Genomic DNA, 25,782 nt, shown 5'->3' with positions numbered 1-25,782 from the left:
CAGAGGGTTTTTTGACATATACCCTCCAGAAAATTGGAAGCTTTTTGCTCAAAAGAACACTTTTCTCCCAGCAAACCTACCTGAATTCTCAAATTTTCATCTGCACCAAAACAAAAAACAAAGCTTGGGTACTGCCACATTTTAGCTCTGTATCCGAGATTGATCCAACAAGATCTGCTATCAATAACAGCAGCCAACAACCAAAGGACACAAATCCAGCTAGCACCGGGCATCTTTAAGTCACACTGTCTGCGTTTGAACAAAATGCCACACCAGAATTGTTTAGAATTCTGGCTTATCGGTGGTGCTGGTACACACTCCCCAGTCACTCCCACTTGGCTCCTCCTGCAAGCTGGAGTGGCTAAAGCAGCCAGAAACTTACCAGGGCAGAAAAGCTGAGCATTTCATCTGAATTCAGACTCTGACTTATTGCTCCGCTAACAGGGCTGGCCCAACCGTGACACAGGCTCATGCGCCCGCACCAGGCAATGGAGCTGGAAGGCAGGAAACTGCACTGCTCCCCATCCCCACTGCCCCAGCCAGGAGGGTCTGTGTCTACCACCTCCAGCGGGTGACTCGGAGAGCCCTGCCAGTCGCTCTCCCCGTGCAGCATTTGCCGCAGCTGGCAGGACTGTCTGGAGCAGCCTCTGGCTGTCTATTACTCTGAGCGAGAACCACGCAGCCAGAAGAAGCCATCTCAAGAGAAACCCCCCAAGAGCCCAGCTGGGCCTCACAGTATCACACGGGAGCCCGGTCGGATCTTGTGAGATACCACAAGAGCTTGGCCAAGTCTCCCGAGACCAGGGAGGCAGCTTCCTCCAGCTGCAGGGTACGACAACAAAGGGGCGGGGGACACGGCGGCGAGACAGAGGGCAGTGAAGGGAGGTGGTGCAAGCCTGCCCACTAACAAATCTGGATCTATAAACCAACTTCAAGCCTTGGTTTCAAACTCTGGCTTGTCATAACAGAGAGAAGCCAGGAGTCCAGGTTTGGATATAACACAAAGCTTTTACACCCCGGTAAGTTTCTGGTCTTTAGAATCTAAAGTTTAGATGCTCCTGCTTGCAAGAAGAGCCAAGCAGGAGTGTTTGAAAATCAGGCACCAGCATGCTGCTCATTACCAGTATACCAGAATTCTCAGCAATTCTGGCTTCGCATTTTGTGCTAACGCAGCCACTGAATTTAAAAGTGCTTAACTCTGGCTAGATTATAGGTTTTGCATTTAAAAAGAAAAGTGTGACCAACCCCATACAAGAATCTTGTTTGTTCTGGATTTCTCCTTGCCAACCGCTTCCTAGAAACCCTCCAAATTCCAAACTTTTACAAATTTTTCTTTTAAAATGTATTTATATATATTTATATATATATCTATATATATTTATATATATTTTTCTTCTTTCTTAAATGAATCCTTCCCTCCTTGTTCTATGTGTACTTTCTTTTCTTTCTTTACCTGAAGAACTAATTTTACTTTTATTATTTGCTGGTGATGTTTTTAGGCATGTGTAAATGGACAAGGAGTGGTGGGAGGCAGGGGAAGGAGAGAAAGGTAACTTTGAGGACAAAAACGGGGTTTGAGCAATAAAAAACCCTAACAGAAAACATTACACCCTTTCCCCTGAAACATTTGAAATGCAAACTCAACCGAAAAAAACACCACTTCATTTTCACTGCAACAAGAAGCAGGCAACCCCTTCGTGGAGGTGTGTGTATGTGTGCACAACAGGATGAAGGGAAGAGTGCGGGGTGCGTGCCGCATAGGAGGTGATTTTCTTTTGTAATCGGTTGGGTTTTTTTAATATATATATATGTTGTGTGTGTGTGTAAAGTCTTGCTCCTAGTTTTGAGCATGTCCTGCAGATCTGCTTGCTGCAGAGAGTTCAGAACTTCCTGTATACGAACGGTGACTCCCCGGTGGGAAAATGGGTCTGCGCGCTGGAACAGTTGAATGAAAGAGAGTGTGCTGGTATGGAACAGTACGCGGAGGCCACCCTCTGGAGCCCGACCTTGGCTCATGGGGCCTGGGGCGGGGCGGGGGGGCATGCTTGCAGCAGCACCCTGTCCCATGGCTTCCCCCTTACCCCACCCCTGCTCCTCAGGCATTGTCCAGGCAGACCCAGGGCACAAAAGACCAATGTGTGCAGGAGGGGGATCAAGCAGCTTGTCCTGGCAGCCGGCGTGGTCACGGTGAATGTGTGGCAGGGCTGCTTCTGTTGGAACTGGGTGAGAGGCTGGGGCTGCAGCTGCCTGGAGGTGGGGCTAGGCTGCCTATGCGGGAGGGGGCTCCCGTTGGGGCCCCCAAAGTGTCCATGCCTTCAGAGTTCTCCAGCATCTCCTGGATGAGCGGTGGCATAGATCCAGGGATCTCCATTTTCAACGTGATCACTCTTTCAGCACCTGCAGAAAGGAAGACAGGCAACTTACAGGGTGCGGTATGGAACCTGAGCACACACCCCCCCCCGCTAAGCCTCAGCTCAAGCCCTCCCCTCCCCACCCAATACAGGGTGAAGGCAAATGCCCAATATCGGTCTCTTTGGGGTTGATACAGGGCCATTTCACACATTACTGCAGCTGCAAGCCCAGGGGTTGCCACCACATGTAAGCTCATCAGGGAGCTGCAAATGATCTCTGACAAGCGTAGCTGTGTGATTACGTGTTTTCAAATACCTGTCCTTTGCATTCACAATGCTGCATTCATTGGTATACATTTTACATCTATGCCTCAAAATGGTCCTGTGTGAGACACAGCCCTTAGTGTCCGAGTTTCTTCTCCAGACTATGCCTTGCCACCTACAGATGGTCTTAAAGGACAAGAAGAGACTCTCTATGCACCACCGGGAGCCCAGCCCTCACCCTTGGCGCTGATGCTTCGCAGGTCTGTGATCTTCATCAGCATTTTGGGGAACATATGGGGTTTGCTAGGCCTCCTCTTCCTCACGTAGATTTTCAGGGCCTCCAGAAGCGGCTCCTGCAATTTATCCACTCGGTCCGGCTGTTCCAGGTCTTGTCGATCTGGGGAGAAGGGGGCAGTCAGAAAAGCAGAGGGGTCAGCTGGCACAAAGTGGCCTAAGCAGAATGATGCACACTCAGCACAAGCACAAACGCTGTGCCAAATCAGAGCCTGTTTCCATGAGGCCAACACGCGTCTTAATTATGCATGTATTTATTTATTATAATTTTAACCTGTCCAATAACAAAAACCTTTCCACATGGATTAACGTGAAGCTCTATCTTATCTCTGCAGTCTGCACAGAGACATCCACAGAAACACTTTGTGTCAAGGGGACTGTTTTGTATTTGTTGAAGGGTGTCAGCCACCTTGAGCATCTCTTCTGAGACAAAGCGTGGGCTATAGATTATCAAAATAAGCAAAGAGATATGTACCACACCTCCCTGTAGTAAGAGTCCTTTTTGTGCTTTTTGAAAGTGACATGGAGACACATCAGGAATGAGCTCGTGAATGACATGGAAGTAGACTGATCCGTCCATCTCTACTTTATAAAGAGTAGGGATGCTGGAGAAATTCGAGACGGATGAAAATGAGCTCGGATTTCTAAGAATCCAACCTGCAGAATCCGCTGTGGAGTGATCCCCTTAGGCCCTGCAGAGTCCGTGGACTTTCCGACGATTTTCTTACTTTCCCGAAATTTACGCATGTAAATCCGTAGAAAATAATGTAAGTTTCTGCTGAGGAATCGTAGAATGGAATAGGGGACAATGCACTAAATGTTATGCACTGGGGTAAATTATGTAAATACTTACGTAAATTTCCACACGATGAAATATTTCTGTATTTTTCTGCATGATGAAAAAAAAATATTCACATCCGTCTGCGGGCGGATGATGGAACGAAAGGCGCCTGACAATCCACAAAACACAGGCGGAGCGGATTTTACACAGTCTGTACACCCCTACTTTAGAGTTAGGGTTACTTCACACCCCGTGGCTGCTTCAGACCATAATAGGTTTCCTACAGCAAAATCACTGCTGTGTGGGAAATGTTTTGAGAACCACACATGCAATTGCCTCACGTAAACTATCACACCACAGGTCTATTTTTGAAAAATGTTCTCCTAGGGAAGCTGTGATTGTTAGCGGCTTTTCAGTGCCTGTACACCATCTGCACACAGCAAAACAGACGCTGTGTGCAACAGACGCATTTATAAACAACTACCCATGAGCCTCGTGTGGCGCAGAGTGGTAGGCGGCAGTACTGCACCCGAAACTCTCCCCACGACCTGAGTTCGATCCCAGCAGAAGCCGGGTCTCGGGTAGCCGGCTCAGGTCGACTCAGCCCTCCATCCTTCCAAGGTCCGTAAAATGAGTACCCAGCTTGCTGGGGGAAAGGTGGTCACGACTGGGGAAGGCAATGGCAAACCACCCCGCTATAGTCTGCCACGGAAATGCCAGCGCAAGCAGTGTCCCTCTAGGGGTCAGTAATGACCCGGTACTTGCACACACACCCAATGACAACTGCACCTGTGGTTTTCACACTCTTTCCTATAAAGTAAATTCTTAGTATGTGATGCTTAAGGACAGCATTGTCACCAAAATGGAGATTCGTTTTCTTCTAACCCTTTAGTCAGAAATAGGACTACTTGAAATTATTTCGGATCCCCCACTCCCCGCCATTGTGCACACCACCACCATGGCTTTCTCATTCATTAAAAGCTTTTAAAAGCACAAACTTTCATGCCACCCACCAAAAGAATGTCCTGCCACTTGGTGGTGCTATTGAACAAGGATGCAGCACATGAGAGGCACTCCCCGGCACGCTTTCTCTAGCATTAAGAGACATGTATAAAAAACAGAGATAATCACGCTGGTCCATTTGAATAAAACAACCCACAATCCATAATTGGGCAATACCGACATTAAGTCTAACTAAACTGCCACAGAAGAGTGTGCAAATTTTTGAGTTCTGCAGAACTCTTCAGCAGGTACAAAAAGCAAGGAAAAAAAGCAAAAAAAGTTAGGCCAGGTCTTGTGGCCATGTGGCCTGTAGTTTAAATTCAGTCTCAAGATGTGCAGACTGAATGAATTAGTCCCTTATAGGTGCTACAGTTATCAAATTTAGTCAACAAACAAGCAAAAATGTTTCTAGGTCATATGATTGGAGAGGAAAAGCTTAAAAGTATGTGGACAATAGCTGGTGATGGCTGAAGGAATATCTCACTACACAAAAACCCTACTCTGGTTCAACCGTTTTGGGTTCCTTCTCTTCTTGCTTCCAAGGCCCCCTGGAAACTGCCATTTGTGTGAAAGAGCACAGGACTGTCATGCAGAGAATTCTCAGAACCTTCATAAAGTTAAAATGTCTTGGGCTGAGGAGAGAAGCCTGATCAATTAAAGAAGTGGCGTGGGTCTGCAGAGTCAATGTAATCTTAGCAAACAGAAGGACCGAGTGGATTTGTGGCTTCTAGAGTTTCCCGCGTGTGTGTGTGTGTGTGTGTGTGTGTGTGTAAGAGAGGGAGAGAAGTGGGGAAGAACGAAATACTTTGCCCCAAACTTTGTTATTTTATGTGTCTTAAATATAACATTAGCCATGTATATAACCTGTGAAATTGGTCAGGCTAACCACTATCCCATTCATCTGGCTACTATTCGGCCTTGGGAGAATCAAAATTAAGGCCAGGTTTGAATGATCAGCAGGGAAAACAATGCAGCGTCAGTTGTTTCCCCCACCCCAGCATGTGCTGATCGCACAACCGGAATTACCTAATTATCCACGCCACATTGCAGGTTGCCGTGTCGTCCGAACCTGGCACACAGTGTGTGTAGTAACTTTTCGCCCACTCTACAACCCCTACTGGAAGCCATGGGCTGTAGGTGGGTGAAAGTCACTACACCCATGCCGTGTGCCAGGTTCAGATGATATGGCAACCCGCAACGCAGCGTGGGTGCATGACCAGTATGCTTGGGGGTGGGGGAAACAACTGACACTGCACTGTTTCCCCCGCTGATTGTCCGAACTTGGCCACTATCTCAGGGTGAGGTATTTAACATTCAGTAGCTTCAAGTGGCAAAGCTTTTCCTGGTATGTACCACTTCATGCTGCAGGAGAGGAAACGGTTCCATGCTTCAATGTTCCCTTACAAAAATAAAATAAAATCCGTGTACGTGAACAAATGGCATGTCCGAGAGAACTAAGCTGAACCCTTCTTGATGCACTTGGTCTATACATACAGGGAGTTACCAAAAAAAAAAAAGACCTGGGAGAGCATTCAAACACTGACATTTTAGGCAGAAGAGTCCAGGAGAAGTTTTACCACTTGATTCTACTGAATGTATAAACTGACCCCCATTGTATCTTCCATAAACCATTTTTATTTAAAGCGAGCAATTTGGGCCGCTTCCATCATTTCAAATGTTCACTTCAGGGAACACTCGCAGAATGAAGATAACAAAAAAAACCCAACCAAACAATGGGCCAGTTTGCACATCATGGTGGCAAATTTGCCTGGACAGTGCCCTGCAGAAGTTGCTTCCGCTTTCTGTAAACAAGCTCTGATCAGACTAGTCAGAGGTTATGAGCATGACATGAGAACCCGGATCACTGGGTTGTTAAGGGGCTAACCAACCCAGCAGTTAACCCAACAACTAGGTCTCAACCCCTAAACAAACCAGCAGTCTGGGTTCACATGTCACATTCACAACCTCCAACCAGACCAATTCAAGGTAGTTTGCAAAAAGTGGAATTGGCTCACACGCATCCCTGCAAATCATGGGTTAAATACCCCACGATTTGACGCTGTGATGTGCAAACCCCATCATTGTTGGGGGATAAGGTTTATGCTTCCGCAATCAAGTTTGACAAGGAAGATCTGATCAGTTCCCTCCCTATCTGCTCTCCAATTCCAGGTCAAGATGCTGTTATTATTTCAGCATGCTTTTGGCCTGGCCAGTAACAGATGCTGTTTTGTCCTCTTAGCATGGGCTTGTTTCTTGTTTTGCTGCAGATCTTTATAAATTTAGCTGGGATTTTCTTTGTCATATGGTTGATGTATATTTATCTGTTGGTTGTTTTCATTTTTATGACTGACTTAGATGCCTTGAGGGTCTGCACAAACAGAAAGGCAAAAAACTATTTTAATGAAGAAATAACGGTGCGCCCAAAATTTGGCAGTAGCTTGGCAGATTCTTAACCTCCCTGAGAAGGTAAAACCCGTGTTTTCTCCCTGTGACGGTGCTCACCTCCGCATATGAGACAGATCGCACTGAGGAGCCCTGTTTCGGCATCATCCATCTCAAGTGGCAGTAGCTGGTTGGCAAAGGCGAAGACGAGGTCTGTGAGGGGCCCGAAGCCTGCATTGTGCATCTGCGTGCGGTTGAGCGTCAGGCCATCTGAGAAAGTCATGGTGTCCTGATCCGGGGTGTAGCGTGTACATATCCGCAGGATCTAGCAGGGGAGAGGCATGCATCACATTTGCTCCCATTCCACGTTCTACCTGCACCATGCTATGAGTGGAGTGGTACGGGTTACTGTGTGGTGCAAATGTGGGTTGTGTGACTTCTCAGAGGGCAAGAACCAGACGTCCTAAGACTCCTCCAGCCCCCACAACTCAAATGATTCCAAAGACGTCCTGATTCGTCTCACTTTGGCCCTGGATCCCAACTCACCAGGATGTCTAGACAGGCGGCTTTGAGGAGCGTGATCTGGTCAGCAATTGTGAGCGTGGTGAAACCCGGCAGCTGCTTGGCGAATTCGACCGTCTTGATGATACACTTCGTAGACAGTTCACTGAACTTGTCCCACAGGTCAATGTCAAGGGAGACCCGCTGATCTGAACTGTTGTTCTGTGAAGAGTTGCAAGAGCAGTGGGGGAAAGGACACCAGTAACTTAGGGTGAGAAGATGGCATTTGAGACTCAGGAAAAAAGGGGTGTACCTGAGCCCTGGGAAGAATTTCCTCTCTTGGAAGACTGAGTGAGGGAATTTTGGTTCACATTCGGAATTCTAACAATTTATTGAAGAGGCTGTTAAGAAGATGTTGTTCCCAAGCCACGTGGACTGGTCACCTTGGGAACATTTGCTTTCCCACAGAGCAGGGGAGGGTAACTCCCAGCCTGCACTAGGGCCCAGTCCAGCCCACGGAGGGCTGAGCACTCTCCCAGATCCCACCTCCTGGGGAGAGGAATCCCCATGCTATCTCTGACTGGAGATAACAAAGGGATTCCCCTTTCAGCTGCCCACCTTCCATCAGAGGGCAAGAGGCACGAAGGGGATCCCTTTGTCATCTCCAAGCAGAAACTGGAGATGAACTGGGGATTCCCCCGCACCACACACCCTCTGATCGGGGCACAAGCAGCAGCTGAGCCCCTTCTTGCCCCACTCAAGCCCCGCTTGGAGCATGAGCAGGGTAGGAAGGGGGCACTCAGTCGGCACTGGCAGGAGCTGGCTCCGTAAGAAATCAAAACAGTCACAGAACATCTTTTCTAATGTGAGAACAGTAAAGTCAAGGCTGGCAAACAGAACTAAGGGGCTTCTCTTGAGAAACTCAGTTTACTTTAAAACAACAGCCGTGCTGGAAGCTGCTTTGTGAGGAGATCATACTAAAAGTTGGGACATAATTATCTACAGTAAAAACCCCAACCCAAACCAAGAAGCCAAGCAGGTTTCTCGCCCCCATGGCTGAAGAGATGAGCTTAGAAAAAGTTGGCGTGTGTCTGGCGTAGCCAAAGGAAGCAAGTGGAGTGGATCTGCCTAGCCCAGCCAGCAAGAGGAGAAGGAGCCACAGCTCAGTGGTAGAGCCCTTTCTTTCATGCAGAAAGTCCCAGGTTCAAGCCCTGCGACCTCTGGTTAAATGGATCAGGGAACACGTGATGGGAGAGATTATGAATAATAGTAATATCTGCCAGAGATCCTGGAGGGCTGGTGACCATCAGAGTAGATGATTCAGGGCTAGATGGGCAAAAAGTCTGACTGCTGGAGTGCTTGCTTAATAGTGAACATTGACACTTATATGGATTACCAATATCACAGTACCACCTGTGATATTGGTAATCCATATAAGCGCAAACCAAGCCATGTTGCTTACCCGTTCTTCATGGAGCCTGTGTCTATAGTAGTGCCCCTTTGCAACTGGGGTAGGTTTGGGGGTATTATGGTTGTTATTTTTCCCTTCCTGAGAACCACAGTATGTTTTTGTAACACATCTGTAAACACTTCCACTAGGTATGTGGATTTGTACAAGCACAGGTTTTCAACTGCTTGTCACCTATGTCCTTGTTGAGGGGATTATACTGCTTTTTAATGGCTGGTCTTGTTTTGAAAATATTGCATACGTTTACATTTTTATAACTTTTAACCGTTTGTAATCATTAATTTTTCTTTATTTTGCAGACACTACTGATATACTAGTGTTGGTATATTAAACTTGGCAAATTGGGCTGAAATGCATTGCCCTTGATGTGGTATGTGAAACTGGGATCATTAAGCCTTTATTAGACTACTAAGGAAGACCGAATATAGTCAAACCACATTTGGTTGTTTGTTATATCTCGAGTGATCCATATTCATCTGCCCAAGAGTAGCTATTAGTGGGAGGTTTTGTTTTATATGAAGGGATTTATGCATTACTTGCCTTAAAAGTTGCCATTAGGCTGTCTGTTTTTAATTTTTACCGTTATAAAATGTATGAAGTGAATTTGTGGACTTCGTAGTTCTTCACATTTTGAATATCCCAACTTGTTCAGTATATGGCAGCTTCATAAGAATACCTTCCACAAGTGTGGGCAAATGTGACCACTTAGCAAAATTTATCCACCGGGCTTCTGTTTGGGGGCAGAATTTGAGGGGCTTGTTAGCACAGGGTACTCATGACAGCGGTCACAGTCTTTCCACAGATCAATGGATGCCTCCCAATTACAACTTATAGCCCCTGGACCAATCACCGCTTTGGCCACCTGCCATTCTACCAATTCCAGCAGCACAGTCTGTTCAGCTTTCCCACCCCTCCCTTGCCCTTGCCCTTTGTCCATCTTGGCTGCCACTCACCGTGGTATACTTGCCCAACTGGCAGAGGGCAGGGAAGGTCTCCTGGTGGGCCTTGCGCACTTTCTCGATGAGATCCTCCACCTCAGGTGTGATGATGTAGCTCTCTGAACATTCCTGCTTGGGGGCATCTTTCTTCTTTTTGTTCCTGTCGTTCCGGACGGCTGGATGGGCAAGCAAACGAGGGCACGAAATGAGTGGGGCTCTCTGAGACAGTGAGAAACCAACAGCCCTGAACCCAGAGCCCCTCCCCTGACCACTGCCACTCTTCATTGTTTATCGTTACTTCGTAGTAGTAGCAGTACTTTAAAAAATGGAATTGATGGAGTTAGCAAGGGCCAAAGAGTTGTTTAGGGAGTAAACAAAGGCAGTCCGATAAAGGGACAGAACAGAGGTGGTCTGATTTTAAAAAATCCCCCATGGATCTGAAGCATTTTGCAGCTGCAGTTGGAGTGAACCCAGAAAACCACAAAATCATTTTCCTTTTCGGAAGCAGTTATATATTTCTCACCTCACTGCCTGCTACCTATCTGCTTGCCCCATTCTCCCTTAGTTAACAGAGACAGAAAAAGTATAGGCTGCAGTCCTTGCTGGCATTTCCAGTCTCAAATGGAACTGGTTTTCCAATCTAACTTTGAATGCAAAGTATCTAGGATTTCACTACAGAGATGCCAAGGGATGGAGAAACACCACTCTGGGCCGACGGAGAACTGTGATCAATGGTGGCTTTCGGTGTCAGACTGAGGCCCAGTTTGGATGTAACAGTGACGTTCGGTAGCAATTTGTGGGTTAACATGGTTTGTTCTTGGGTTAACTTGGGGTTGTTTAACCCGTGAACACCCCCAAGTGCCCAGGTTTGGACGTCATAGAAACAACCTAGGAACATCACATTCATAGCTTGCCGCTGGAAACTGGAAGCAGCTCATGCGCAATGTGCATTCCTGCAAACCATAGGTTAATTAACCTATGAATTGCCAATGAACGTCGCCGTTAAGTCTGAACAAGGTCTGTGTGTCGCTCTTTTTCTCTCGCTCTGTGCCCTAGCTATGGGCTTAGGTAATGTGCTGTGATGGACTGCATGCAAAACCCCCAAATGCTGGAATGTATGTGTCTGCACTAGAATGGTCACAAACAGTGCTGCTTCTGTGAGGGAACTGAATGATTAGTGTGGCTGGGGAAACCTCAACAGGGCTGGGGAACTGAGGGCCACCTACCAGAAGGACAGGACAGAGGTGGGACAGATGAGAAATTGGAGTGCTGGAATACAGAATAGGAAGACTATCTAGGAAGTAGGGAAGCTAAGAGACAGAGAGGTCAAATGTTGGTTGACGAAAGAGGGAAAACTAGGCACAGCGCTGAGAAACTAAAACATGAGAAAAAGTGGAAGAAGCAGGGGGCTGAGGGAAGGGAGGACAGCAGAGATTACAAGCTGAGAAAAGGAAGGACCAGTGAGAAAGGCAGGTTGGGAAGGAACTCGGCAAGGGTCAGGAGACAGAAGAAGCTATTTGGAAGAGAGCGGAATGGGGGGGAAAGGAAATGTGCTCTTAAAAGGGAACATGGAAGCCAGAGCTACAAAAATCCCAGACAACTCTTTGCCCAGGCCCCTAGAACTGGGATGGTGGCACCTAGAAAATGTGAAACACTTTTCTGAAGTTGTGCTGAAGAAGCAAGTGTAGAACAGCAAAGTGCTCTCTAAAGAAAGGAGAATCAGAACCCAGGACAAAATGTGACTGGGTTATTTTGCAGTGTGCTTACACAACCCAGCTGAAAGGATGTCTGCACAGCAGATGTGGCATTCAGCCATGGAACCAGAAATCCAACATGGGGAATACACAGCAGGTGCTGATCAGTAATGTCTCTGATTCACCTCAATACTGTGGTCATCCAAGAACCAAATGCCAGTGCCAAGATGGCTCTGGGTTTACACAGCAACACACTCGACCACCGTTGCACCTCTTATCTCTACGTTCTGCTACTGAGCTAGAAGAGGACCAAAATGCTCTCCAGCTCCATTTCAAAGGCAGAACTGTCCACTCTACTCTAGATCCCATGACAGCTCAAGCTTTCCAGCCTGGGCCACCGTGTACCATCACGGAGGGTAAGCATGTTACAGAAGGGTGCTGTGCAGCAAATGGCTCCAGAACTCTCAAGCAAGCAAGCCCAACTACATTTGCTTCTTCAACACAACACAACCTGCCTTTCTCACTGGTCCTTCTTTTTCTCAGCTTGTAATCTCGGCTGCCTTCCCTTCCCTCAGCCCTCTGCTTCTTCCACTTTTTCTCATGTTTTAGTTTCTCAGCGCTGTGCCTAGTTTTCCCTCTTTCTTCAACCAACATTTGACCTCTCTGTCTCTTAGCTTCCCTACTTCCTAGATAGTCTTCCTATTCTGTATTCCAGCACTTCAATTTCTCATCTGTCCCACCTCTGTCCTGTCCTTCTGGTAGGCGGCCCTCAGTTCCCCAGCCCTGTTGAGGTTTCCCCAGCCACACTAATCACTCAGTTCCCTCACAGAAGCAGCACTGTTTGTGACCATTCTAGTGCAGACACATACACTCCTGCACTTGGGGTTTTTGCATGCAGTCCATCACATCTCCCCTGCCTGCATCTGTAGCCAATCAAATTCCTTCTCAATCCCACATATGTCGATTAGTCAGACCTAGAATGCAAGCAAAACCTATTCACCCCCCAAATGATTTTACTGGGTGTCAACACATGATGCCGTACATCTTTTCTCTACATGGTAGACATTAATGCCCATGGGGAAGCTGGGAAAACACAATCTGATCTTATGATGGACATGTGTGTGTGTGTGTATGTGTGTGTGAGCGCGTGCGTGTGCCCCTTCCTGACCCCAGTGAGCTGCAGCTGAGGCAACAGAATAGAAGCCATAAGATAAACGTCATACGTTTATCTAGCTAAAGGAGGCTCTTTGTTCTCACAAATATTTCAGAATTCTGTCCATTTCCAATCTGAGTTTATTTATTAATTTTAGCACTTCTATACCGTTTCCCTACTGCCAAAAGCAGCACCTGAAGAATAATGAAAACTGTCACATTAAACAAGTTAAAAATCTATTCTAAGATCAAAGAAATACACGTAAAACGACAAAGCCTGAAAAAGCATCCTCAAAATATCAGTATAAAAGCCATCAGCCGTCATTAAAGGCCTTCCTGAACAATGAAACTTTAAGCAGCTCCTGAAATGCCAAGGGGGAAGCAATATAATGTGCGTCCAGTCAAGGCACATATCCCAGGGCGCCACCACAGAGAAGGCCTAGTGACTCTGCGCCCTTGTAGATCTCGTCAATAAGACACTGGAGCACGGAGCAGAAACCTCCATTCAAGTACTAAGGGATGATGAGAGAGGAACACATGGAGGGAGATCTGTGGTTCCTGAAAGTACAGATGCCACAGACCTTGAAGGATCATGCTTTGAACTGGACCTGAAAGCATATAAGTTGCCAATACCGTTGGGCCAGAATAGGTGCAGCAATCAGCACTAGCTGCAGCTGTCAAGCCAATCTTCAAAGGTTACCTCAAGTAGCGTATGTCACAGTAGTCAATACATGAGGTTATCATGGATGGCTTAGGCCAGATATGTACGTATTTATTTATTGATAACATTTGTATACTGCTCAACATCTAAACAGATTCTGGAGTGGTGAACAACAAGAGATAAAATGAGTGAAAGATAAAAAGAAGAATGAAACATATTAAAACTATTCTTAAAAAATAAAAATAGAATGCCAATAAAACCAAGGCTGGTCAACCAAGGAAGGCTTCCTGGAAAAGAGCTGTTTTCAGGAGGTGCCGAAATCAACGCAAAGTTGGTGCCTGCTTGACCTCTGGAGGCAGGGAGTTCCATAGGAAGGGAGCCACCACACTGAAGGCTCTTCTCCGAGTGGACTCCAGGCAGGCCATAAGTCCATGTGGAACCACCAGGAGCAAGCCCTCTGATGACCTCAGTGATCGGGCAGGTTGGTAAGGTAGAAGACACCCTCTCAGGTATCCTGGTCCCAAGTTGTTTACGACTTTGTACACTAGTACCAAAATCTTAAACCTGGCCTGGTAGCGAACAGCTCACCGGTCCAAGCTAGTGAAATGCATCCCTAGCCACTGCTGCACCTGAGAATGCAGCAAAGGAGGGCCCAGGAAAAGCACCAGATGGCATTCCTTTTCCTTCAGGGGAAGTGTAACCCCATCCAGGATAGGGAGAACCCACAAACCCCCATGCCTGTGTTGGTATCATAAGCACTGCCTTATTTGTTACTGTTCTGACGACAACTACCAATTCTTGTTTTCTCCACTACATTAATGTGCTCTAGCACTACCCAAGGGCTGCCCTCTCATGTGGACCACCTATTCACCAAGCTAGGACAGCAAGAGCAAGCTGGGAGGGAAGTCTTAGAGCTGCAGAACTCCCTTCCATTTGAGACTCACCAGTGCCTGAACATCTTCAGGAAATGTTGCAAAACCACTACAACGTGAGCTCTTTATTGGTGTGTGGGGGTATGTTAGCAAAGGGAGTAGAGTTTCAACATGTATTGTGCTGTATCCATTTTCATTTGAAAATTGACATTTTAAATGAGCCTTCATTGTATTTTTAAAAAAACTTACTAGAAATCTTATGAATGAGACAGGCTTCAAATTCAAATAGACAAAAGAAATGCAAACAACAGCCCCTTAACAAATTGGAATGTACTTAATTAACCTACAGAGAACAAAACGGACACAAATTACAATATTAAGGCCCACAGGCCACAAAAAGACAGGGGCACTCATGTCAGATTTGTGGTGCTGCCTCTCTGCATATGGGATTTATTGAGGCAGCACAAAGCCTTGTGTATGTTTTTGTCTTGGTTGTGGTATATCATTGCACAGAACCCGAATGAAGGCATCCCGGAGGAGGAAGGCAGGCTTTTGGGACTACAAGGTTCCTGGGTCCTTTTTGGGATTTATTCTTTAGGATAATCCTTCCTTTACAAAAACAAAAAAACAAGTCATGAGGCGGTGGCAACGCCAGATGCGCCTTTTGCTCGCAGTGGGCTGGTACATTTCACCGCCCTGCCTGAGGGAGGAGGTGGGGGATAATTCGGAAATCAGTCATGTCTGCCTGGCAAATTCAATAAAGCGCAGTCCAGACAGGCAGTTAGGGAGGGGGGAATACTGCATCCATCATCACATAGAGGTTGGGGGGAGAAAAAGCAGCTGGCAAGAGGGGAGGCAAAAGACGCCAAGAGAAATGGTGAGAGAGGGATTCAAAAGCGTTGTGGGGTGTGGGGCGCATCTTAAAAGCAGGTTTGGGAAAGGTGGCCCACAGTCTCCATTTGTTTCCTACTACACACACACCCCACACTCATATTCCAGTTTGGCTTACGCATGAACGTCTCCCATCCCACTCTCCACCCTAACTCCTGGCCAAAGGGTGGTTATCTCCACCCCATGTAGGTCCTCTAGCTTCCCAAAACAAACTTCACGAGGTCCTCGGTTACTGTAATGCCTTAGCCCTGTATTCCGCTTGCTCAGTACACTTGCTTGTTAATATTTGGGTGGCAAAGTCAACTTTTCTCTCCCGCTTCTTCTCTCCACAGCATCTTTAGATCTGACAGGACACCCTGCTCTTTTCTTAGAGGTTTCCAGCCTCCTGGATCCTGTACCGCAACTCAGCTCAAATGGGTGGAGAAACAGGGCCAGGGCTGGGCCAGAATCGTGCTTGATCTGCTGCTTCCCCACCCCAAGGGTTTATTAATCTAACCCTTGGAGTTGTCATGGCAAAGTGGGGGTCCCTCCCCCACCCCGTTACAGTCGGGAGCCATGACAACTAAGCACTGCAGACGCCACGCCAGGAGGGCCCTGTCTGCGTCATTTATCTCTGACATCATCAATCACCGGTTGCCGGGGAAACACCCTCAAAATTAGAACAAAGCAGAGGGGGTGAGCCCCACACGTCACCTCTTTTGGGCGAAAACTGGAAAAATCCCTGTGTATCGACAGTGACTGAATTTTGTTTTTTGGGGGGGGGGGTGTTGTTCGGCAGAAGAGGTTAACGCTGTTATCTGCAGCACAGTTCCTCCAAGTACCGACCGGAGAGAGAGAAAACTCTCCTGAAATCTGTTAAGACAAAACCTCTAAATACTGACACAGAAGTAACACCAGACATTTTTGTTCGTCACGTTTCTTTTCTTTTTTGCAGAAGCCGCCATTCCTTTTTTTTCACAAGAGGTGTGAGGCAGGATGAAAGATACGTGTAAATGGAAGCAGAGGATTTATCGGTAGGAAAACAATGAACATCACCTGAAACTGCAAGGATGGACAGGTAGAGCTGCATGGCAAAGATCAGTCTTCTCCAAACTGGTGCCCTCCAGAGGTGTGAGACTACAACTCCCATCATTCCCAGCTAGCATGGCTGCTTGTAGTCCAACAATCTAGAGAGCACCAGGCTGGAGAAAGCTGGCCTGCTTGCTAAATAAACAGCAGAACCTTTTGCAAACTTAAATATATACCATCACAATCATGAGGACTAGAAATTTGCTTTTCATAAAACAGAAGCTGGACTATACTGGTTCTTTCATTTCCTCTTATTCCCCTTTTTGCACTCTCTGCATAAGTGAATCTGCTGATAGCCCAATTTCATTGCACAGAACCACAGAAAAGTAGGGTTGGAAAGGGCCTACAAGGCCATCGAGTCCAACCCCCTGCTCAATGCTCAATTCTTCAACCTGCATCAGCTTCTCCCTCTCTGCTGATCCTGTCTTATTCCTCTTGTCCTCACCACTTTCCAGGACCGCAGTAGCCCTCACCTTTTGACCTCTGTATCACAGGGGACTTTCTGTGGCACTCTGGTTTGAATTATTATATGAAATTGCTTTATGATGCTTAGGTGAGACAGAGTTTGTGACTTGATCAAACAGGCTGGCCGGTGACCTTCGTAGACGAATGAAGATTTAAACCAGATCCCAAATCCACTGTACCACCAACTGGCGCTTGTGAGTTTCTAATAAGGGATTTGGGATCTGCTACTGTGAGAAGATGCTGGTAGCCAGAAACCGCCCTTCCCCATCTTCTTTCTCCTCCTCCCCTTCACTCACATTCCTTGGACATGCCAACTTCAAAGCACTTCTGCAGACGGCAGTACTGACAACGGTTTCGCGTCACCTTGTTGATGATGCAGTTCTTGTCACGGTGACAGGTGTACACCATGTTCTTCTGGATGCTGCGGCGGAAAAAACCCTGTAGAGGAGAAAAAGTGGCATGAGCAAGTCAACCCTTTCTCCCCTCCTTCGCAGCGAAGCATGGCTTGGCTTGCGCACTTGGATGGCCTGCCGCTTCATCGTGGCGTGCTTGCTCTCCAAGAGCAGATGTCGTGAGCGCTGGCGAAAAGTGAAGCTGTCCTCAGTTCAAGCCCCAGCCACAACGTCTGGCCTCAGATACTGGGTTGTATCCAGATTTAGTTATACTTAAAGTAGACCCATAGAAATCAATGGGATTTAGTCATGACTAACTTAAATCCCATTAATTTCTATAGTCACGACTAACTTTAAATCCCACTGATTTCTCTGGATCTACTCTAAGTATGACTAGATCTGGATACAACCCACTGTCTCTTTTCTCAGCCTCATACAGGGATAGTAAGACAGGTCTACTGCACAAGGTTGTTGTAAAGGCTTTTGAGATCATGAACATGACGCACTTTGAACATATGGAAGTGCTGTATCAATAGTGACAGCTGCTTGTGGTGCTGTGTTGCTGTTGTGGGGAGGGGGTCTGGTTTTTCAGTTCCTTTCAAGTCTGTAAGTCCTTCTTCCAGCCACCACCAAGCCCCTGGTTTCCAGCATTCTTGTGCAGATTTGGCCAATGCTACATATAAATGTCAAACCAGCCAGGTTTAAAAACTGGGTACGCTGCCTGTCATGAGACCTTGAGAATCAAGGGTGGTGTTAAGAATTAATAATAAGGATATCTTTCTTTCTTTCTTTCTTTCTTTCTTTCTTTCTTTCTTTCTTTCTTTCTTTCTTTCTTTCATGGAGGGCACAATCCAGTGGAGATAGTCAGCCACCTCCAAACTCAGAGGCAACCGACTATTGAATGCAGGGCGGGTGGAGCGCAGAGGGGAGCTTCTCCTCCATGCTCCGGCCACCCTGCATTTGTGGCTAGATGGCCGATTTCAGCTGTCTAGCCGGGGCAGGGGGGAAGGAGGCCATACGGTGCTTCTGCCGTCGCCTCCCCTCCCCCAGGAATGCCCCCTTTCCCCCCACTCCGCACTGCTCTTCCGAGCGCGGAGCTGAGTACAAACCACACTGCCTATAAGGCAGCAGGGGAGACAGTTTTCTGGGAACTGACTTCGGAGCACTGGCTCCAAGGCTGGTTCGGGGAAAACGAAAAATCCTATGGCTGTCTAGCCACTCTCTAGTGGCCATAGGATTGCACCCCAGGTATGTCTACATTCTACCTTTCTTCCATCATGGAACTCAAGGGGGCATACATGGGGGCTCCTAGGTGATTCCCCATCCAGGTGCTGACCAGACACAGACCTGCTTAGCTTTAGCATCATGTGAAGGTAAAAAATAATAAATTGGGATAAGTCTCTTTCCTAGCATCTCGAGTTTTTCCCTCTTGTTTGCTTGCTAGTAGTGCTTTCCTAGATTGTGTTTGTTTTGCATCATGTGAAGGCCAAACCTTTTTCTGCATATGAGGGTTAAAAACTTTTTCTTTAGTTATAAAGTTCAGAAAATGCAAGCTGTTTGAAACTGCAAGCCCCCCCCCCCCCGTGCAGAATACATTTATATATGGCCCTACTTATAAGTACCTTTTACCTCATTTTCAACACTCAAAAGAACAACACATCAACGGCTCTCTTTTTCTAAACCAAATTAAGGCTGCTGTTGCAACAGACTGGGTAGGGATATAGTTAGGAGAAGTAGAGGGTCATTGGTTTGGGGGTGGCCAAGGGAGAGGCCACGCTGTTCAACTGCACAGGGGAGCGAGGACAACATCACCACGTCCCCCTAATGAGATTACGGGACTCCTGGCGGGGAAGGAGAAAAGCCTTTCTTCTAGGCAACCAGAGGCACAAAGGGCCTCGTGTTAATGAGCCAGAGGGAAGGGATTTGCTGTGGGGACCAAGTCGGCTTGCCCAGGCGGGTGATCTCTGCCAACCCACAAGGTCACGCTGCCAGCCTGGTGCAAGTGGGGGCATGTGCACGAACAGGTATAGCAACAGCAGCATAGATGCACGAGGGAGGAATAAATGGATTAAAAAATAAATAAATGAGAGAGTTTATAATCAGGTGGAAGAAGGTATAATTAACTGCATACAAAGGCTGAATATGCTCTTGTGTATATACTAACACACACACACACACTTGTGCCCTCGCCAGCTGCCCCCATCCTTAGAGTACAACCAGAGCAATGGGCGGGCGGGGGGGGCACAAAGTGCACCACTATTTCCTGCTGGGGTGGAAGCATCAAGAGTTTGGCATCCCTCCTACATCCTTCCAGCTGTGTGTGAATACTGTGCTGCCACTCCGCACCTTTATGCTCATGGGACATGTGCAAAACCCGAAGTGAAAGTCCCAGATGATTGATTATAGGACACTGCAGCAGTACCAGTTCTGAAGCAGATGGGAAAAGGGTCCTGCTTGCAGGAAAAACACACAAAGTTGATAGCAGAAGGAGTGAAATTGTGCGCTGTCTTTTGTTGTCCCCACTGCATCACAGTACCTCTCTCAGAGTTCCACATTCATTGTGCCTCTTTTTTTAACTACCTTGGATCTCTCTCACTGGCTAAAAATGGTGCCCCAACAATTTCCCTGCAGTGTGGGTCTCCTCTGTTCCTTGCTGCCATTTCCACTCTCACCTTGCATCCTTCACAGGCGCTGACACCATAGTGATAGCCGGACGATTTATCCTGGCACACAAAACAGGGCTTGTAGATTCGGGGCAGTGGGGGTGGTGAAGGAGGGCTGGGCACGATCTCTTCAGAGCTGGTACTCTGCGTTTCAATGGCTGCAGGGAAAGAGAGACAGAGAGAAAGAATATAAGCCAAAGGGGACATTTTAGGGCTAAATATGTAAACTGAAGAGGTGGCGAGGTTTTGCGTTTGCCTCGAATCTGTGTGAGGAAGTCACTTGACCAATTCACTTTAATTATGACACCTCTGGGCCTGGTACACATATACACATCACTTGATTCCCCTATTTATTTATTGCACTTATTTACTACATTTCTATCCCACCTTTTTTCCTCTTGCAAGGAACTCAAGACAGCTTACATTATCCTCCTTCTCTCCATTTTATCCTCACAACAATCCTGTGAGATAGGTTGGGCTGAGAATCTGTGACTGGCTTAAGGTCACCCAGTGAGCTTCCATGGCTGAGTGGGGACTAGAACCCGGATCTCCCAGCTCCCAGTCTAACACTCTCGCCACTACACCACACTGGCTCTCGGTGCATCCTGACTGCAAACCTGACTGGCAACTGAATGTGTGAATTGACTCTATCTAGAGGCATTACGTTTGAGGTGCTGTGAAGAGAAATCCAAGCCACGCTCTTCGATCTGCGATGGCCCATTCACACATGTAGGTTTGTCACCTGACGACCTGCATGTGTCCCTGGTCTCTTGCAAAGTGGACATAAAATGAGGAAGGACCTGGAGCAGGGGGATGTGCTCTTCAATTATTTGCATCCCAAAAGAGCTTACTTCACCAATACCACTTTATGATCTCAGGTTATTTTAAAAATGATTCTCCAAATTCTCTGCAAAGGAACAGTAGCAGACATGACACAAGCAGGATAAAATTATGAGATGTTGCAGTTTGTAATTCAAAGGTACTATTTGCGATGAACCTGGGGTTTCTGGAATGAACTTGGGAATTGAGGGGTTGGGGGAGGCCCTGCAGAGCATAGAAAGGTTATTGATCAAAGGCAATCTTGACAAAAATGCCGGCTGGCCTCTTGGAAGAACCATTCTGAAGTTTTAACGGCATTATTGGCAGGCGAGCCGCCCCAGCACTTTGTCCTGGGGGGCTGTTCTTCAGCAACTTAGATTTTGGTTGGACAGATTTTGCAACCAAAATGCCTTTACATAAGACACTCTCCATAAGAAACATTGAGAAGGGGGGAATGGAGCCGCCCAGGAAGGAAGAATAACCTCAAATCGGTAAGCCCAAAGGCCTCAAAGCTTTGGAAGCCGCCTCCAGCATGCTCTCTGCAAGGGTGGGATGGCACCGCTGCGAGATGCAATTTGACATTTTCAGGCCAGAGAAATAAAATGTGGGATTGAGCCAGACACAACCAATCCCAGGAGCGTTACATGCTGGCGCTGCAGCTCAGCTGAAGTGGGGGGGGGGAGGGAAGGAGGGGAAAAGTCAGGCAGCGCATCAGTTACTGACACTGCTGGATTCCCAGCTCTGGGAGGGTAAGGGTTTGCTTTTGGGTGTGGGAAAAATAATGCTACCCAGACTCAAGGCTTAAAAAAAACCCTGATATGCACATTAGTCATTGAAAAGGAAGTGCCTCTGAGCTTGTACAGAATGCATTTGCCCCTCAACAATGGGGTAAACAAAAAGGCCCGGAGTTTCTAGGTCAAAAGGACTGTTTACAGTTACTCCATGGTTATTACATGACAGTGTAGTATTCTGTGTGTGAGACAGTTAGGGGACCATCCATAAAGGGGGAGGGAAGGAAAAGATAGTAAAGTTGTGAAAAAGGAGACATTTAGTATTAGTTAGAAATGGGACAGAAGTGTGGCAAGCAGAGGGAAAGAGGGTTTTAAAAAAAGTCTTTAAATTGTGATATATATCCTATGGAAACTCTCTCTCTCTCTCTCTCTCTCTCTCTCTCTCTGCTCTGTCTTTCCTAAAGAGAATCCTAGAGAATATATATCCTAGATACAGTGATATATCCTAGAGAAAAATGGGCTAGGAACCTAGATTCCTGTCTTCACATGCAGAAGAAAGCACATCCAGGCTGGTTAAAACAGAATGTGGCTAAAGAACCTGGAAGTCTGGGTACTATCCCCACCTCAGAGAATCATAGACTCATAGGGTTGGAAGGGGCCTACAAGACCATCGAGTCCAACCCCTTGCTCAACGCAGGAAGCCTGATTCCCAAGCGGTCTCCCATCCAAGTACTAACCAGGGCTGACCCTGCTTAGCTTCGGAAGTGGGGTCTTAAAGGGTTACAGCAAATGGGATGGGAAGCCAAAATCCTGAGGTCTAAATTTGCAGGATTAGGTAAGGGGTGGGTTCTACCAGTTAAAACAGGAGTGAGATTAATTTCATTAATTAATTAACGCGAGATTAATTTCACTGAATCAAAATTTGTGGGTGTAAAGACATGTCCCAGAACGCTCAAATGGTGGCTGTGATGAGGGATGATATTTCTGTACAGCTTCAGCCGGTTAGTCGGTGTGGTGCAGTGGTTACAAGTACTGGACTAGGACCAGGGTTCAAATCTCCATTCAGCGATGAAGCTCACTGGATGGCTTTGGGCGCCTCTCTCTCTCTCTCTCTCTCTCTCTGACTAACCCACCTCACAGGGATGCTGTGAGGATAAAGAAAGAGGCAGCGAGCTCTGTTCGCCACTCTGAGCTCCTTCAAGGAAAGGTGGGGATAAGAATGTCATAAGCAAGCAAACTGCAGCCCTTCCTGAAGAAGGAGGCCTGGCCACTGTCACGTATGCTTTGGTCATATCCAGGTTAGACTACAGCAACGAGATCTACGTGGGGCTGCCTTTAAGGTGCATTCGGATAATACAACTGCCACAAAATGTTGGTGCTGGGGGTTCATTACCTGGAGCATATTACGCTCATACTTTTGGAACTGCATTGGCTCCCAGTTTGTTTCCAAGCCCAATTCAAAGTGCTGGTTTTGGCCTTTAAAGCTGTAAGCGGCCTGGGCCCAGGGCATCCATGACACTGCCAACTTCTTGACAACTTTGAAGGGGGCTCTACTCTGTCTCCTGCCACTGTCTGTGGCAAGGCTGGTTGAACGGGGCTTTCTCCCTTGGAACTCCCTCCCTAGGGAGGCATGTTTAGCCTGGCATGATCCTCTCTCCAACAGATGGAAAAGACCCTCTTTTCCATTAGGCACTTTATGACAACTGAGTTTCTTGCTCCAGCTCCTTGCTTTTGTGCTTCGACAGTTTTTTCAAACGTTTACAGGATATACAGCTCTTTTTACAAATTCAGTTTGTATTGTAATTCATATTACCTGTTTTATGTTGTAGTTTTAACTTTTGTGTGTACTGCTTTGGGGGACTTTCTGAACAAAAAGTGACATAAAAAGAAACTTTAACCTAAAATAACGTACCTGCAGGCACCTAAATGCCCCCTTCAACTTGTGTACCACAGAATGGAGCCATATGCAATCTTTTAAGGGAAATCATTCCCAACAGAGATCTGGGCTCAGACTACCCTACAAACTTCTAGGCTGTCATCAGGCCTATGAAATGCACACACACACCCGCCCCAGTTTATTGACAGACCCTCCTCTCTGGCACAACCGGTTTCAAAAGGTTTGGTTCCCACAAGTCATGGATTTGAGACACAGTTCTGGAGAGTGGGGCACGGAGACAATTTTTAGAGAGGACCAGCCTTACTTTTCCAGCTTGGAAAAGTAGATCCCTGCTGTGATCTAGAGGATCGGAGCAGGGAGCAGGGGAGACCAGGAACCAAGATGTTTGGGGTTTCACAACGGTTTTCAAAACGTAGTGTGGGTTTCGGTGGCTTGCTAATAAAAACACAAAACAAGAAACTGCCTTGGGTGAATTTGGAGGTTCATTTAGACATGCGTGCACTGCAGCAAAACATGGATAACAACAACAAAACTACACAGCCTGCACATGTGTGATGTGTTTTCCGCTCCCCCAGGCATGAAAAGGTTAAGGCGCCTGGCTGCACACCCATGGCCCCTTTCCTGTAGGATGTCTGCCGATGTTTTTCTTCAAGCCAAAGTCCGGAGTAAACCAGTCAGACAGGATATTAAAAGGCCTGGCCCCGAACAGGGTGAACGGGCCTTCAGATGGGAAAGGCCTCTAGGCCAGTCCCCCAAGGATGGGTTTGATTAGCTCCCCCTTCTTCAGCAAAAACCACACACACACACACACACAAACACACACACTATTCGCAGGGAAAAGAGCCAGGATGTGGCCCGGCAAACAAAAGGGCTGGCAAACAAAAGGGCTGGCGCATGCCAGGAGATTAGACATGAAAGGGGTTTCGTTGAGTGGGGCCTCTGCTCAGGAAGAGGCTCACAGCCGGGGAATGCACCCTGAGGACTTTGCACCAAGTCACGGCCCATGACGTCCCCGCCCTGACAGCGCAAAACACAGGGCCTCACTAGGATGATCCCTCCCCCACCACTACACACACACACACTCACTCTGGTGTGGCCCAAAGCCAACGGCAGGGGAGACACAGAGGCATATGGCTATGCAACAGAGCAAGGCAGGCGCCTGTGTGACTGGAGTCCTGGATCCTTTTCCTAATTTCAGGAAGGGCAGCAGTGCCTAGTGGGTTGGAGCCAGTGTTTAACTGTTAAAGGGAGAGATGCTAGAGCTTGTCTGATCTGGGAGCCCCTTATGCGCAATCCCAGATGTGTAGGGAATTTGCTGTAGTGAAACCAGTGATGAGGTAAAAGTGCTCTACGTATGCTCGGAAGCACTCTTCTCTATTGTTTCAGATGTTCTGCTGCTTAACTACGGAATTAAAGCAGGTTCTGGGACTAAGTTCTTGCTCAAAATAACTAGCTTGTTAGGAACCATTATTACAGCAAATGTAACCTGATTCCTGGGTTGTTTTCTCAAGTCTGGAAAGAGACTGTTGGATGGGGCTAGTGAATAAAACAGGAAACTAGGCTGGAAGCCAAGATGGGATAAAATGAGGGCCAAGTTATACATTTCACAGAATCAAATTGTAAAGCTTTTCCTGGATTATGCAACTTCAGGCGGAAGAGTATGTCCATGTGTGGTATGTTAGAATGTTCCCTCCCTGCACATAGAAAGGTAGCGTGTCAGGGAACAGGGCAAACAACCATTTGCTCTAACATGTTTGTTTGTATGTGCAATGTTTTTTTTTTTTTTACCTTGTTTTCATTTAAAGCCAGGAGAGCATTGAAATATGTGATTCCCCCGCCCTCAGTCTGAAGTAGTGGGAAAGCTTTACCATTTATCCTGCTGAAGTATAGATTAGGCCTTGGTTGGTTGAAGGGCGCTGGGGCCTGTTTCTAACTTTGGAAAGGGAGCTGGTTGAGGGTTGGATGGAGGACAATGAGGCCTCTGAGGTTTAAGACGGCAATGGTGCATTCTAGTTTAGAGAAAGCAGGGCTTTGGGGGAGCTAAGATAGCTGGGTCCTGGTTCTAGTTTTGGGAGAGTTGACTCTGTGAAGTTGCAGTGCAGGTGGAAGGAAGGCAGGGGAGTGGGCCCAACAGCTAAGCTCCGAGGATCCTGTCTTTACCCATCCTTTGTGCTTTCACCTGAGTCCTGGTTGCCAGCTCTCTCTCAGCTGGTAAAAGAACCTAAGAATCTTGAGGTGAACATGGAACACTCTAAAACAAGAGCCCCCAACCTTTTTTCTGTCAAGCGGTGCATTCCCTTGGGGGTAATTTGTCAGGACCCACTTGCTGGCAACAAGCAGAGCGAGAAGTGGGTGGGGGCAGCCGTTTTCTCTCTGACCTGGTTCGCACAACACGGTAAGGCACTATGGGTTAATCCATCCGCAAGGGCTCTGTGCCTACTGCCATTTTGCATGTATGTTCCATATGTCTCCCAGGCCAGCAGTCTATGTCTGTGG

General features: G+C 47.2%; 1 protein-coding gene across 3 annotated transcripts in view; it reads right to left on the bottom strand.

Annotated features, from left to right (window-relative positions):
- Positions 1-1,402: 1,402 nt before the first annotated feature.
- RARA (retinoic acid receptor alpha) overlaps positions 1,403-25,782 on the bottom strand; it is a 175,247-nt gene continuing 150,867 nt past the window's right edge. For all 3 annotated transcript variants that reach the window (XM_084804624.1, XM_084804623.1, XM_084804625.1), the window contains 7 exons: positions 19,849-19,997; positions 17,081-17,222; positions 9,997-10,157; positions 7,621-7,797; positions 7,195-7,399; positions 2,854-3,012; positions 1,403-2,397 (listed from right to left, as the gene is read on the bottom strand). In XM_084804624.1, coding sequence (XP_084660750.1) covers positions 2,183-2,397; positions 2,854-3,012; positions 7,195-7,399; positions 7,621-7,797; positions 9,997-10,157; positions 17,081-17,222; positions 19,849-19,997 — 1,208 coding nt within the window. In that variant the 3' untranslated portion in view covers positions 1,403-2,182. The remainder of the gene's footprint in view (positions 2,398-2,853; positions 3,013-7,194; positions 7,400-7,620; positions 7,798-9,996; positions 10,158-17,080; positions 17,223-19,848; positions 19,998-25,782) is intronic.

This window comes from Heloderma suspectum, chromosome 6, assembly GCF_057233095.1.
Source record: "Heloderma suspectum isolate Gila_16-S chromosome 6, 16-S_ref, whole genome shotgun sequence".
In the NCBI taxonomy this organism is placed as follows: Eukaryota; Metazoa; Chordata; class Lepidosauria; order Squamata; family Helodermatidae; genus Heloderma; species Heloderma suspectum.
The sequence above is the reverse complement of the archived record's forward strand: the minus strand, read 5'-3'. Positions and strand labels throughout refer to the sequence as shown.